The sequence below is a fragment of the Varroa jacobsoni genome, unplaced genomic scaffold (assembly GCF_002532875.2).
Source record: "Varroa jacobsoni isolate VJ856 unplaced genomic scaffold, vjacob_1.0 scaffold_75, whole genome shotgun sequence".
In the NCBI taxonomy this organism is placed as follows: domain Eukaryota; kingdom Metazoa; phylum Arthropoda; class Arachnida; order Mesostigmata; family Varroidae; genus Varroa; species Varroa jacobsoni.
Genome location: NW_019212977.1, coordinates 316,024 through 329,714, shown reverse-complemented (window position 1 = coordinate 329,714; position 13,691 = coordinate 316,024). Strand labels below are relative to the sequence as shown.

At 39.3% G+C, this 13,691-nt stretch overlaps 1 protein-coding gene and 1 long non-coding RNA gene across 4 annotated transcripts; one reads left to right on the top strand and one right to left on the bottom strand.

The window, feature by feature from the left end:
* Nucleotides 1–579: 579 nt before the first annotated feature.
* Nucleotides 580–10,286, bottom strand: LOC111263262 (septin-1). 3 transcript variants are annotated; one of them, XM_022838201.2, is made up of 8 exons: nucleotides 10,071–10,286; nucleotides 7,409–7,499; nucleotides 4,440–4,606; nucleotides 3,921–4,109; nucleotides 3,384–3,522; nucleotides 2,764–2,867; nucleotides 2,138–2,399; nucleotides 580–1,806 (listed from the first exon to the last, which is right to left on the bottom strand). In XM_022838201.2, the coding sequence occupies exons 2-8, from the start codon at nucleotides 7,439–7,441 to the stop codon at nucleotides 1,555–1,557; spliced, it is 1,146 nt and encodes a 381-aa protein (XP_022693936.1). In that variant the 5' UTR covers nucleotides 7,442–7,499; nucleotides 10,071–10,286; the 3' UTR covers nucleotides 580–1,554. The 3 variants fall into 3 exon arrangements, with proteins under 3 accessions (XP_022693936.1, XP_022693947.1, XP_022693955.1); XM_022838212.2 differs by having other exon boundaries at nucleotides 7,409–7,495; XM_022838220.2 differs by lacking the exon at nucleotides 7,409–7,499.
* Nucleotides 8,588–13,617, top strand: LOC111263316 (uncharacterized). Its single transcript, XR_002682157.1, has 2 exons — nucleotides 8,588–9,149; nucleotides 10,286–13,617. It is a non-coding gene; the product is annotated as an uncharacterized LOC111263316 (long non-coding RNA).
* The last annotated feature ends 74 nt before the right edge of the window (nucleotides 13,618–13,691 follow it).

Below are 13,691 nucleotides of genomic sequence, written 5' to 3'. Positions count from 1 at the left end.
CATCGTTAATAGAATAATTGTATTAAATTGCCCGGTGCTATCTAGCGGTCGAAAAAGTTTGTAACTTTTAAACCATACGAGATAAAGCTACGATATTTCGGTACATCGTTTTATTCCCTTTTATTATTTAGGAATTAATGACACCTGAAAAGTTTGGAAACTATAAATAGGGGAATATAGATTGTGATTGGTATATTTAATCGTGTTGTCGATACCCTGTTTAAGAGGGTCAAAAAGAGAGGACGCTATGCCACCTATTAGTTTCTCTAAGGTAGGATAACAAGCGAAATTAAACGGACACAAGTTTAGAGAATATGGAATCCATCGCTTAGTCCTGCTTTCCTCGCTCTAGGCCGTAATTAAAAAATGCCGATGACATCATGCGTCATTGTCGAACAAACACATTATTGGCTCTTAATAGCTGTGCCTCGATTCGGGCGTGATAATAAAGTCGCTTTCTCTCCTGTTCAATGTCGCTCCTTCATCTGGTCGGTGACTCAAACTGAATCTTGAGAGCGCATGTAATTTTCATTGTGCACTGACTTGTTTAAATAATTCATCGAGAGTGAATAAACCATATTTAGGATACGCCTAATTTTTTTTTATTAAGTTTAGACAAACCCAGCACTCATTTGCTTAATGCATCGAAGAGAAATATTTTGTTGGCCGTTTCGTCAGGGGCAGGCGAAATTGGTGCGTCTTCCCATGAATGGCCTGTCTGTCGTCAGCACAGTTTAGCATAGTTCTTATGTTGCATAAAAGGGCATTATAAGATATACGGTAGGTCGTCAGATATCCGGGTGGCGTCTAGGAACCTCAGCTTTTTCTAACGAAACTTCAACAATTCTTGGTGACCTAAAAAAACTTCGCTTGAAAAATAATTTTTTTTCGAAAATGAACTAGATAAAACTCAGAACAAAAACGATTTCGTCTGCAAATTTTAACTAGTACACTTTAATCAGCCTTTGATTAAATTGTAAAAATGAAATTCACTTTCATGAGTGTCGAAGGCTTTTATAGTCATATATCTACGCAAGTTAACCATACTGATCTACACATCGTCTCGCGTGTGTTAACATTTTCAGGACATACTCAGGGGGCTCAATATCAAGCTTACTATATTTGAAAACTTCAACGACTTTTCAGTACGCTTAACATTCAAAAACGTCTGGAGCGAAACGTGCAGTTAGAACATTCGCAAGAGAAGAATCACGAAATCGCCGGCAAAGAGAATAATGGTAAATATATGTTGATCCGTTTAGAATTTTCTTACGTTTATGGCGATGTTGCCATTTGTTAAATAGTCTCTTTAACTCCCGTGATAACCCATTGTTTTTTTCCGAAAAGGCCGCCCCAGGCTTTGTGCTATGCCGGTTGAGGGCAAAAGCGACGGGCAAATGAATATGACCTGTTATATCCAATAGCTCTTAACTGGAATTCGAAGCATGATTCATTCGCAAAGGCCATCAGGATTCTAACATATCAACAGTTTCCATTTTCAATTTGATGAATGAAACGGCTTTTCCGAGTTCACGCACAAGAGGTGATCCCTCGTTAGTCCTTCTCTTCACCGCTTGAAGCAGTGACATTCGACGATGAATCGAGGTTATTTCTCGAAGCTTGTTTTGCCATTTCAAAACGCATAGCCTCAATTTGGCGTTGCATCTCGCGTAACTGCCTATCCTTGTCCTGCAGTTCCTTTTCCTTCTGTAAAGCGTCATCTGACGGCAATACGAGGATCTCCTTGTCTGGCTGCTTGAGGCCTTTATTCATAAGGCATTGGACGCGATAGTTTTCGTAATGTACCTGTGAAACGGTTGGGGAAAGTGTGGAAAGCAAAACATGTACGATGAGCATATATAGTACGGGTGCCGTGTACAACCATATCTAGCACGAATGGAATGTCCTTCCGTTAAAGAACTAGACCTTTGCTGAAAGTCCGCCGTAACTGTTAAATTTGAACAATATACGCTGTGTTAGCGATTTTCAAAAAGATGCTGTGCGTCGCATACATTATCCGTTATCGGTGTCGTTGCAAACTTTCATACTCATTTTGATAAAAGCCATTGGCTTCACGCTTTCAATCCTTCCAATTAACTGAAGTAATATCATTTTCAATTAATGAAACTTAATTTACCGTTTCCGTCCTTTCAATCATGTCTTCGAGATGATTTATTATGATCGTTTTGAGCTTTTGAAAATCGCAATGGACCTCGTTGTCGATCTCGACGCAGCCCCAAGCGTATCTACGGGCCCGAACCTTTTTCCCATTCACCTCTTGGATATCCAGCGAGGCGCAAACAGCCAAGGGAAAACTTTCACGTAGCTGATTGATCTCGTTTACGTATTCGGGATCCTCGAGCGATGGGTCATCATCCAATGGCATCAGATCGTAGATCCTAGAACGCAGAGTCAGTGCATCAGCAGAGTTCAAATGGGAAGGTTCTGTATTTCTTCAATGGCCTGACAACTGTTTTACATATCAATATCACTAGGGTTTGCCTATGAATTCGAAAAGATAGGATCTAAGCAAATCCACAATATAGAAATCGATCTTTTGTTTTAATATACGCCCTTGCGCTCATTCCCTTAAAAATATTCATGTTTTTTTTTTTAATTTGATCCCGCAAGTGTAGTAGTTTTATATACGTCGATACTGAGGCCTAAATGAACGATCTCTATTTGGAATAAGAGGTTCAGTCGTCTAAGGACCTGCATATCATAAATACGCGTGTATAAACTGATGAAATCTTTTATACTCACTGAATGCTATGCTCTATCACCTGCTGGCGGACAATATCTTTCAAAGCCTCGCATTCTTTCGCAGTCAGTGAATCTGCTTTTGCTATCAGCGGAATAATGTTTACCTAAGGAAAGTAAAGATAAACGACAATAATTTATTATTGTTATCGAAGTTGTCGCTATTATGGAAAGCGCTAACGCTTTTAAGGCTAAATTATCGGGTTTTATGAGTAATCAAGTTTTCAAAAGTTCATGTTGAGAAAATTTGCTCTTGCAAGCTTATTCATGCATTCTTCAAGCACGTACATACATGTTTTGCGATTGTAACAATTATTCCCTTATTTCTTCTCAGGATTACCTTGTTGCTACTCTTATGGAGGTTAGAAACGGCACAGAAGTTTAAATAACCCTTGACACCTGTTTTTTTTTGACGACCCCTGACATTTTTTTAACGAAATTAAAGTATACAGCATATCGTGAGCCCTCAAGTTTGTAGAGTACTAACCGAATATACAGATATTATTGTTAAGAACGCGCAAATAATTTCTGCCTTACAAAAGCAACTGACATAGATGAGAGAGAAATGTTCGTATTGATTGTTGGAAATCGCGCCTTGTCCTTAAAGTTCTTTATCATCATACCTTATGCTGCAGAGCTTTCATGAACTCAATGTCAAGAGGTTTGAGGCCGCGGCCGAGGGATGATACAAAATATAGTACGCAATGTACTCGGTTGTCGATGATGTTCTTTCGGTGAATTCCGCTCTCCTTGCACAGGTAGCTAATCAAAACAACGAAAGCATCGCCAGCAACAAAATTTATACTGCTATGAATCGCTATACATTTTAAACTGATACCGCTGTTACATAACTCATTAGTAAAATTAGGCCGTTGGGTAAAAGTTGTGATTATTAAATCAAAGTTTTGAAGCTTCCACAATATGGTATTATGCCTTGATCTTGCACGATATTACATAAGAATCAATATTTTTAGTTTTTCTTCACTAGTAAAGTGCCGTAATTGCAATAAAGACCCATTGTTTCATATTTGCTGTTCTTCATATCATGTGTACAGTTATAGTATGTTAAGTTGTCATTCACTCAAAGTTGTCATTCAAATAACGCAAACGTGAGCATATAGATAAACACATATAATCATAAGCTTTTTCTCAGTTCTCACCTGTTGTACTGCTCGTCGATGTATCGCATGATGGGCTCGAACGAATGATCATTATTTAAGCGGTCTCCAAAGCCAGGCGTGTCGATAACAGTCAGCCGAACTTTCACTCCATGTTCATCGATTTCCACCGTATTTGCTTCCACTTTGACTGTATTGCCATGACCCATGTCGACAGCATCAGGGATACGTCTATAATAGAGATTAAAATTATAATAGTAGAGGTTTGACTGAGGTGTCTTTAGTTCCGGAAATGTGGCACAACAAGACATGTTAAGATACGGTAAGTTATCGACTATTTTATTGTTATAGGAAGTATTAAAAAAAAGGGGATATACAAGCATGAAAGGGCTTGGAAGGGCATTTACAAATAAAAATCTTGTAGTGCTTTTTGATATTGAGTCCTACTTGTGTTGAATTTTACTAGCAGTCTCAGACAGGTTCGTGTACCTATAGTATTCCTATTTGAGTCGAATATGGAACTTGTAATAATAACAAGATAGACATTGTATTTTGTTTTACCTGCCATCGTAGAGATCTGTCATGAAAAGCGAGTTAATCAGCGTGCTCTTCCCAAGGCCTGACTCTCCAACAACCATCAAATTAAAATCAAACCCTTTCTTTGCTGCTTTACGATGTAGCTGCGAGGGCAAATGCTTCGCGAAGCCGATCTCTTGTTGAATCGTCATCTGTTGAGCAATAATCGATCATAGGTATTTGTTAACAGTTACGTATTCCAATAATATTTTTCTGAACGGAACAGAGGCACAAATAGACCCGCTATTTTTATAGCTAGCAGAAACCTAAAAGCTTAATATACTTATTTAGACTGAAATCGTTTGATTTTAAGAATCAGTTAGTCAATGCGATATTCGCGCGTGGCTCTGTTTTAGTATGCATAGATGAATACTTCAATATTTCTTTGACCGTGTATAGTGTTGGTTTGTATGACCCGACTTGTTCTCTTGGTTTCGAGCTTGCTGTTCCCCAACTTTCCTTTTCATATCGGGTGTTGGCCCTTCTACGAAGCGGCCTACCACTACTCATGGCTTGTATCGTATCAACTCCGAGGTTATATTGATTCGTTTGACCCACGATTTCGCGTCATTGCTCCACCAAGGAACAACAGCCACCGCCACAGCGTTGCTTGGTCGAATGCACAAACGTTAGCAAACGTACATACTATCGACACTAGAGCTAGTGGAGCACAAAAAGGCGAGTATTCCCACGATGGGCAGTGGTAATTATTGATGGCTGGCACCAAAGATCAGCCACAAGGCAATAACGATTTTATCAAGCGTTTCATCTTTGGTACAACTTCTTTTTTCCTAGTCTTCTTCTATCTCTAGACCGCCCATTTACAGTTCAAATTCAGAGACGAGGTTTCGCAAATATCGTTTTCCATGTTTTAACCATGCGTCCGCCGATGAAGCTGCTGCTACAAGTGCTCTGAGTTCTACGAGACTAGTGAATAATGGTAGACCTGGGTGAATGAGATGACTCAAACAAGCGGGCGAACGTCTAGCAAATTGGGATAGAATCAACATGCTCCGATCATTTGTAGTCATAGAAGCGTTGAAATTAGCTTGGCACGAAAGCTTGAACAGTTTGTCTTAGAATATAGCAGACGAAACACAGAAAGTCAGGCGATATTGTTTGATGCGCCATGGTGTTGTTTTACGCCTTTAAAAAGGCATGAAATTTACGAAATACGTTTTTTTGTTTCTACGTTGAGCAAATTACTTTTGGCTTAATTGGGATGCCGTTAAAATCTGCGCTCAGCAAGAGTCCTAGAAGATTTCGTTCATCATTGCTGCTTCAATTTCGTGTAATGCAATCTGAAAAAACCGGGCTTACATACGCGAGCGATTTCTTGAGTAACCTTAGTTTTAAATGCTATGAAATAGCATTTTTCTGCAGGTATAGAACATATTCTAAACGAGATGAGCCACCGTCGGGTCTGTGTTTATAATCCTCACGAATGAGTTATTTACTAAATAGTTATTGATTAGATTGATCTTGAGTGGCGGCTATTGCTCCACAAATGTGTTTTAGAACCTCTTTATAACAAGGGGTGGTATTAGCCGTTCTGGTCATGTATATATATATATTAGTATTCAAATTTTTATGTAATACACCTACGATTACTGCCAAATCTTAATTTCAACAAGCAGCAATATTTTTTTCGTAAGTAAGGGTTCTTGAAAAGATGTTCATTGACGTCCAGTTACTTTGGATTTATCTATACGGTATATACAGCTCTTCAAACAGCATCTCAAGAAAGTGGGCACTATTTTTTTTACTTTTACATTACAAACACAAGAAAAAACAAAACACATATCTCAAGTAACAGGAATTGTCATTTGACAAATATTATTCAGGGTCGATATCAATTGGGTAACAATGGGACACAAAATATATCTAAGATCTTGGAACTAAAGCAGTGCGTTGTGACACACTATTTGATCACACGTGTCTATACCACATTGCCAATAACATCAAATAGCTATTTCTGGTCACGAGGTCTAAAACCAACATATTCACATAGACTGTCTATAAAGGAAACAAAATTCAAATAGGATTTGGCCAAAGCTATCCAGACAGGCAGAATTGTTATAAAGTATAAGAAAAATATAATTTACATTATTAACAAATTGACAAGTGCAAGACCGTATATCTTGTATCGTCTCTTTTTATAATGCTATATGTATTGTGTTGCGATATCGAAACTCCTTTTATTGAATTGAGCTGTTAATCCGGAGCTTGATTATTTACTGATTTTTTTGTCTAGCCAGCGGTAACACTATTTACGTGGTAACTACTTAACATCGACGGTGTAAGAGATTGCCGAAAGAGGTGCTCCAACCGTTTGAGGTTATAGCACATTTCTATTGAAAAGTTGACCTTAAGATGAAGACTGAGAGCGTTCTAATCTTTATCTATATATAGTGACCAGGTTTGTATCAGAGCTCTGCAATGGCATTACCAGAAACGGGGAAATAATAATACATTTTCGGAGATTTATCCACACATTCCACAATCAAAATTTATCCCAGAAGGCTCTCTCTCAATCGATGATTCACTTACCAGGCGACGCGATACGCGATGATGGAACATCAGTGTGTATTTTTAGGTAGCCTTCTTAGTGTTTCAACACGGAAAAGTAGGCGTTAACGGTTTTTTGTTTTGCTGGTATATGTTCATATAGGATTTTTCTAAGTCTATAAGACAAAAGCTTCAATGTAAGTTAAATACATAATTACGTCCGCAGAATGTTTTTATTTTTGAGTGAGAGCGCTTTGATGTTTACGAATATGTGGTTATAATTATGACACTGGTTGGACGACTTTTGCAAACCCATGGAAAGGTCCCAACCAGGACATGTCTCATCTTCCACTGAACTGTTTCAGGCATGACAAACTGAAGATCTTGACAAGTGTGCGGGTTGCTGTATAGCTGAATGTAAATGTATAAGTATAGACGTTACTAACCCTGAAGCTCGAGTGGCGACTCTGTCCTTCCATCTCATAGAAGACATTAGGTTGGTACTTTGAATATGCCACGTAGACATTATATGGCTGCCTGACCAAAGAACAATGGGAAGTCACATTATGAACAAATTCAGTTAAATTTCTACAAAAATATTTTTATTTTCTTTTATAGTTACTGAACCTACAACCGCATGGACGCTTCTCTATTCATGGGATTCAGATACGGGTACTAATTAATTTTTGCATTACATCGTAAATTGTTTAACTGTCGAATGATAAAGTGCTGTGAAGCACCAAATGAAAATCATACTTCGTTAAAAACCATAAACAAAAATTTGAAACGATAAAAAATTATTAATTCGTATTGAGTATAGTTTTCGGATACATAAAATGAGGCAAAACATGAAGACCGTACATAAGACTTTTAATACTGGTGCAGTCACCGGTTGGATCTTAAAGGTGTCTAGCTATACCATCGGTTAAGGCAACTTCACTTCTTAAAAGCATGGTCTCATTTTGGCTTTAAAGCTGAGTGGCAACGTTAATAATTTGCAAGAGGAAAATCAGATCTTTTTATTTTTATTTGATTTATATGAATTCTGCAATTTAATTAGGACGCTGCTAACACTGACTTGTTTTTTAGAGCAAAACAGCTGAAGCGGACCAAAAGACGGAACAGTAGTTCGCCTTAAGCGTCGATGAAAATTATTCCGGAAACAATACAATTATGAACGAAACTCCATCTGTGACAGATTTTTTTTAGTGATGTACATTATCATCGAAATTGGTGCTGGTGAATGACAAATACGTATGTGTTTTAGTATTATGATCTTGATTACATCAATAATGTAGTAGCTATTCATATTTCACCTTTGATGTAACACAATGTTACCCTTGATTATAAATAATGAGGTATGTGTATTGGATTATAAATTTCATGCCCCAATGAAAAATCTATTGACCAAAATGTCTGTTTCCCTCAAAGTTGCGGACAGTTTCTTTTAAAGTTCAACTTAGCGTTAAAGCGAAATCGCTCAGCAACACTTCGCTGCTTCTGCATTTGATCAAACTAGTTGCAGTACTAGAGCTATCTTGCATTGTAGTTAATACTCGTTTTTAATACCATAATTAAGTTACACATGTAATCATCTTCTCCCTTTGTTGCTTCAATACCTAGCATGTATTTGTGTCAGCTATCGTAGTCGACACCATCCTTAAGCGTTGCAATAGCTGCGATCCGGTTATTGCACATAGGCGAACAAACACATGCGGAATAAATTCGCAGTGACTAATGTTAGCAGCAGAAACGAGACAACGCTAGGTCAATAGATAAACACGAACCACTGCAGAACACCTCCTATTGGTAGTGGCAGTGGCTGGTTGCGTTAACTCCAATGCGGTTCCTTTTAACCGTGGCGGAGAGTGGAACGAGCGGAGCCTTTCCGGATGGAAAGATGCTGACAACTCATTCTAGCCGCAGTCCGTCAGTCGGTTAGGTTAAAACGATAGCTATGCTATAACACAGCAACGATAAACCACTGCTATTTCAGTTCTTCCTCGAGTATCGCTTTACCCCTCCGCTGCCGATCAGTAGAAGACCGAGAAAGATGCACAGAGGCGAGCAGGGCTAAAACGGCCTCTATTCGGGGCTGCGGATCTTCTATTAGCGGCAAGCGCAAAAACATCGAAATCGACGGCAGCAGCATCGCGCAACTGAACCCCATGGGCAACGACATTTTAAGTAAGCAAGCACATATCTATTCAGTTGGTACTGAATAGAGTTGAGTCTCGTTTAAGTTGAGGGCGTTTGAATCACGATCGTCTTGTTAAGGTTACTTTTATTACGAATATGCTTTTTTGCCTATATGCATATGTGATACAGCTTGCATATGACTTGTGTTATCTTTTCGAGTATACGCATTCTGAACTGAGCACTCCCCAACTTAAATTTTTAAACTTTTTCTACGTTTGTAAATGTGCTTATAATTGTTAATTGGTGTGTCATATGAAATCGCTTCGGATGCAGAAATCATGGCTTTTATTATATATCCGTACTAAATTTGGAAACACGTGGTGGTCTGAGTTCGAAACCGGGCGTAGACCACTTCGTTTCGAAAGCGTCAGCCGTCTGAAGCGGTGCTTAATGCCACTGCCATACCCAAAAGCTGAAACATTATTATATATTCGTAACAATTAGTATATCATATCATTAGCCCCATGTGCGCGTCTTTCATCCAACTATTCTTACTTAATTTATTCGCAAACCAACTGCCAGCACAATTCTTTGGGGTAAGTATATTGTCGTCAAAAAGATTTAATGAATTTGTACTTCGCATTATAATACGCAATTGTTCGCAAACGGTTCAACAACAGCAAACAACACTAGTCACGTGACAAGCGACGTTTAAAAAAAACGATGAGAATTTTCTCAAAAGTATTATCTAGCAAATATACGTAACAAGATAATCCTACCAAGCAAACTTTTTTCTAAGAAACCTTACAAAGTTCTGTTGTTACTGTGTTGTACTTCGACCCCGCTTCACTCCTCCGGCAGTTATCCAGTAGCGATTGAAAATCTGGCGCATATTTTAAGCCAAAGGTTGCTCTGCATACAAAACCGAAATAAAAAAATTTAAATCCCCTTTTTACCTACAAAGCCTACCGTTAGAGTTCCGTTGGCACCTTCCACTTTGATGACACAAACATTCACACCGAATAATGGTCAATAGCCGCTAGGCTTTCGCTTTCTTCGTCGTTAACAGCCACGAATACACTCACATACAGGTATCCACAGCGTAGTGTTTCGTTCGTTCAAATGCTAACGAAGATCGTGGACAGATTTCGTAAAACTGAAACTATCTTTCCTTTTTATTTTAGCTCAATTCACTCGTCTTATCAACGACAAGAGTCAATGCTATTCCGTGTCAGAGCACAAGTAGGCAATCCAGCCGGTGGATCTACAACTGTTGCTTTGGCTACCGCTGTTCAACCTTCAGATATCTGTCTGCTTCTCCCCGATAGATGCTGTTCTAGCTGCCGTTCGTCAGTCGGTTAGGCCGCCGTCGTAGCGGCTGTGGCGCTAGAAGAAGCAGCAGGCAGTTACAGTGACAAGCAAGCACCGGACTACATCAACCCTGATACAGTCACCAACCGTGGCGCTAGAGGCGACACGGTGCAATTTTTGAATTTGCGCGCCCATTCTCCTTCTACGCCGTACCCTCTCTAACTTTCCCCCTCTCCTTAGCTTCCGTCATCGTGTTGAACGATGCTCACCGCCTACAATATTGTAAAATAACGGTTACTTTTTTTCGCAAATTTTTTTCTTTACTTAATGCCATGATGTTTGGAACAATTTTTGGGGTTAAGGGTAGGCAGGCTGTCTGCAGGTGCCTGTATAATCTGTCTGATGGAATGCCGAATGGCGATACCGGACGTAAAATTCGTAACATGGAGATAGATATCTGTATATGATCTAGTAAATCATGATACATGGTGTGTATGGAATCGATATTAAATATTGGGTAAATGTAATTTTTTGGAAGCAAAGTAGACGTCCCAATGTATTTTGCTTCGGTCGTACTATATTTGGTATTAATAATTTCTTTGTGTTTCGATTTTGAGCATGCGAAGCTATACCTCACAGCAAATCCTGTACATTTTAGTGATTACATTGGAGGAATATATATATATATACACACACATTAGTGATAGCAGTTCCGTGCGCAGGTCTCGTCTTGCGCGAAGTAATGTAAGTGTTGTGATATGTATCTACAGTATGATAAGCTAGTAAAAAAAAAACTTCATTCATTGTGCTGTATAGTCAATGAGAGAGAAGCAACAGTATCAGCATGTTACTGTACTGTGCGTGCAGTGGCTCTTCAAACATCGCATATATTAATTGGATACCAATTTGCAAGATGGTGGGACACTAGTTTCTCGTCAATCATATCTTGAAACTAAAACGGGAAATAGCATTAGAGGTGTCACAACTAGTTATTAAGACGAAAGTCAGGTGGATGTAGCTGACTAACAAAGCAGCCCAGAGGAACCCTAGGCGTCCACTACGAATTGTGCGAGCAATTGGTGAGAACATCTTAGGACTGCTGCAATCCGTGTTGAAACAACTATTACAGCAGTGTGAAGGGTAGCAGTTCAAAAAATGATCATACTATTGACGGTCGAGGCCTTAGATACGAATTAAACCTATTTCCTGTTGATTTTAAGGCAGCCAACGACACTTTGACTCGAAACGTGTTGCGAGAGAATCTACCCTTCTTTTTCTCCTTTCACGTCAGGCACCGAGCCTTTGTTGAGAACTGCTTCTACAATGATGAGGGTGAAATCGTTAAGAAGATCGCGTAAAACGTTGTTAGAAGGGTGAAAACTTACCCAAAATTAGAAATTCCGAATGTCAAAGAGGAGGCGAAAGATGAGATTTCCAGCCAAACCAGTCGCCAAGAACCTATCAGAAAGATTTTAACGCAGGCCTGCATAGGTTGGCCTAAATTATACACTGAAGACTCGCGAAAGTCTGTAGAATTTCGCCTACTGAACCTTTGTTCTTTTATTCATGTTGATCTACGTAGGTCATAGCGAAAACTTTGTCATCGACGTTCTCGCTGCAGATGTATACGTAAACAACGTTGACTTCCGGTTTGGGAATCCTTTAACCTGAAAGAGAAAGCTTATGTTCCCACTGCTACCATCCTTAAGCTGCAACTTATACTTTCTCCCGAAGAAATTTCCTTTTGCGACGTTTGAGTTTGGAAATTCTAAAGCAGCTTGCTGGGGAGGTGTTGCCTACACCTAATTCCATCGTTATGGAAATTACATATAGAAACTAGCCTATATTTTGTAGTACCAACTTTATGGTAATTACAACTGCCTACGGTTGAACAAACCATATCGTCTTGATAGAAAAGCCCTGAAAGACTAGATTCGTTGACGGTGTATAAGGAAGGCCATGGTGACCGATATTAAACAGCGAATATAAACCGCTGGCTAAGCAAGCGTAGCTTGTATTCACTGTAGCCGCAGACTTCAAAACAGCCTTTAATTTGCTGCCGAAAAGCGTCGTTCTGGTACTTCGTGCAAAAGGGCGATTCCGCTAAAAAATCCGAACATTCTAAAACCATCCTTCAGGCAAACCAGATAACAATCGACGTGGCAGATCATAGATTTTGCGCAAGGAAATAACTCTACTTGCTTACAGTCTTTCGACTAAGTTGAAAAAGCTGTCAGCTAATCGAAGAATCCAGGGGCTTTGTATGCGTAATTCTGCATGTCCAGCAAGCTCTAGCTAGTTTTCATGTAATTTCGGCAAAGCTCGGCCTGTGAATCTGATGAAGATGGCATCGATAAGCTCAAAAAAATTGGAAAACTTTTCCAACACACAATCTTTATCGCGGGATTGCTCCTCGTTTATATGAACACATTGCCCTATCGTTCGTCGTGGGCTACCGCTTCCTTTCGACAGTAGAAGTTTCTTGTCACACAGGAACTCAATCCGAAACGATATCGACCGTAAAAAATCTTATCTTCAGATAGTCTCCTCTAACTATTTAATAGCTTTAACTATAGTCCCAGTAGCTGTCTACTATGTGAGTATCATATGGGAGCATATCCTTCTTGCAAACTTACAACAGCTAAATCGGCTCACATTTACCTACCTTAAGCGTCTTCTCGAACTTTACCGCTTGGCTCAACATCGGCTACCCTACCTCCTCTTTAAAATGTCCCTGTTAACGAAGGGCCTAAAATGACGCTTCGACCTATCGTATATTTCTTACTTTAGCAAATGTCTCGCGATCTGGAAAGCCATATTCGTGGAAATAGACGCGTAAAATTATGGGGCTATCTTAAACCATGAATGGATAGCACTGAACTGCTCCGATCGGCGTGCCGCAGCTAGGACACGGCGCATAGGTTCCGCTGAAATCTATGAGCAAAAGTATTCTGAAAGTGAATATTTAGCTGTATGGTAAACAGATCTGTGCGGAACTCTCCCGTAAATGAAGATAAGAGCAACAGTAACCAGTCATGTTACATTACGGCTAATTGTTTTGCATTACTAATGACTGTTTAGCTACTCTCCTTATTCCGACAGAATTAGCGAACCTTAATACCTTAACACCCTTAATACCCACTTACGAAAACCTTAACACGTTCCGTAATAAACTATGTATCACTTCAGATTATCATGAGCCTAATGGAGCATGTACTGCATACACAAAATAGTTTGGTAATTATGTTTTGAGGTTCCTATGCGATTTAGCTAAGAGAT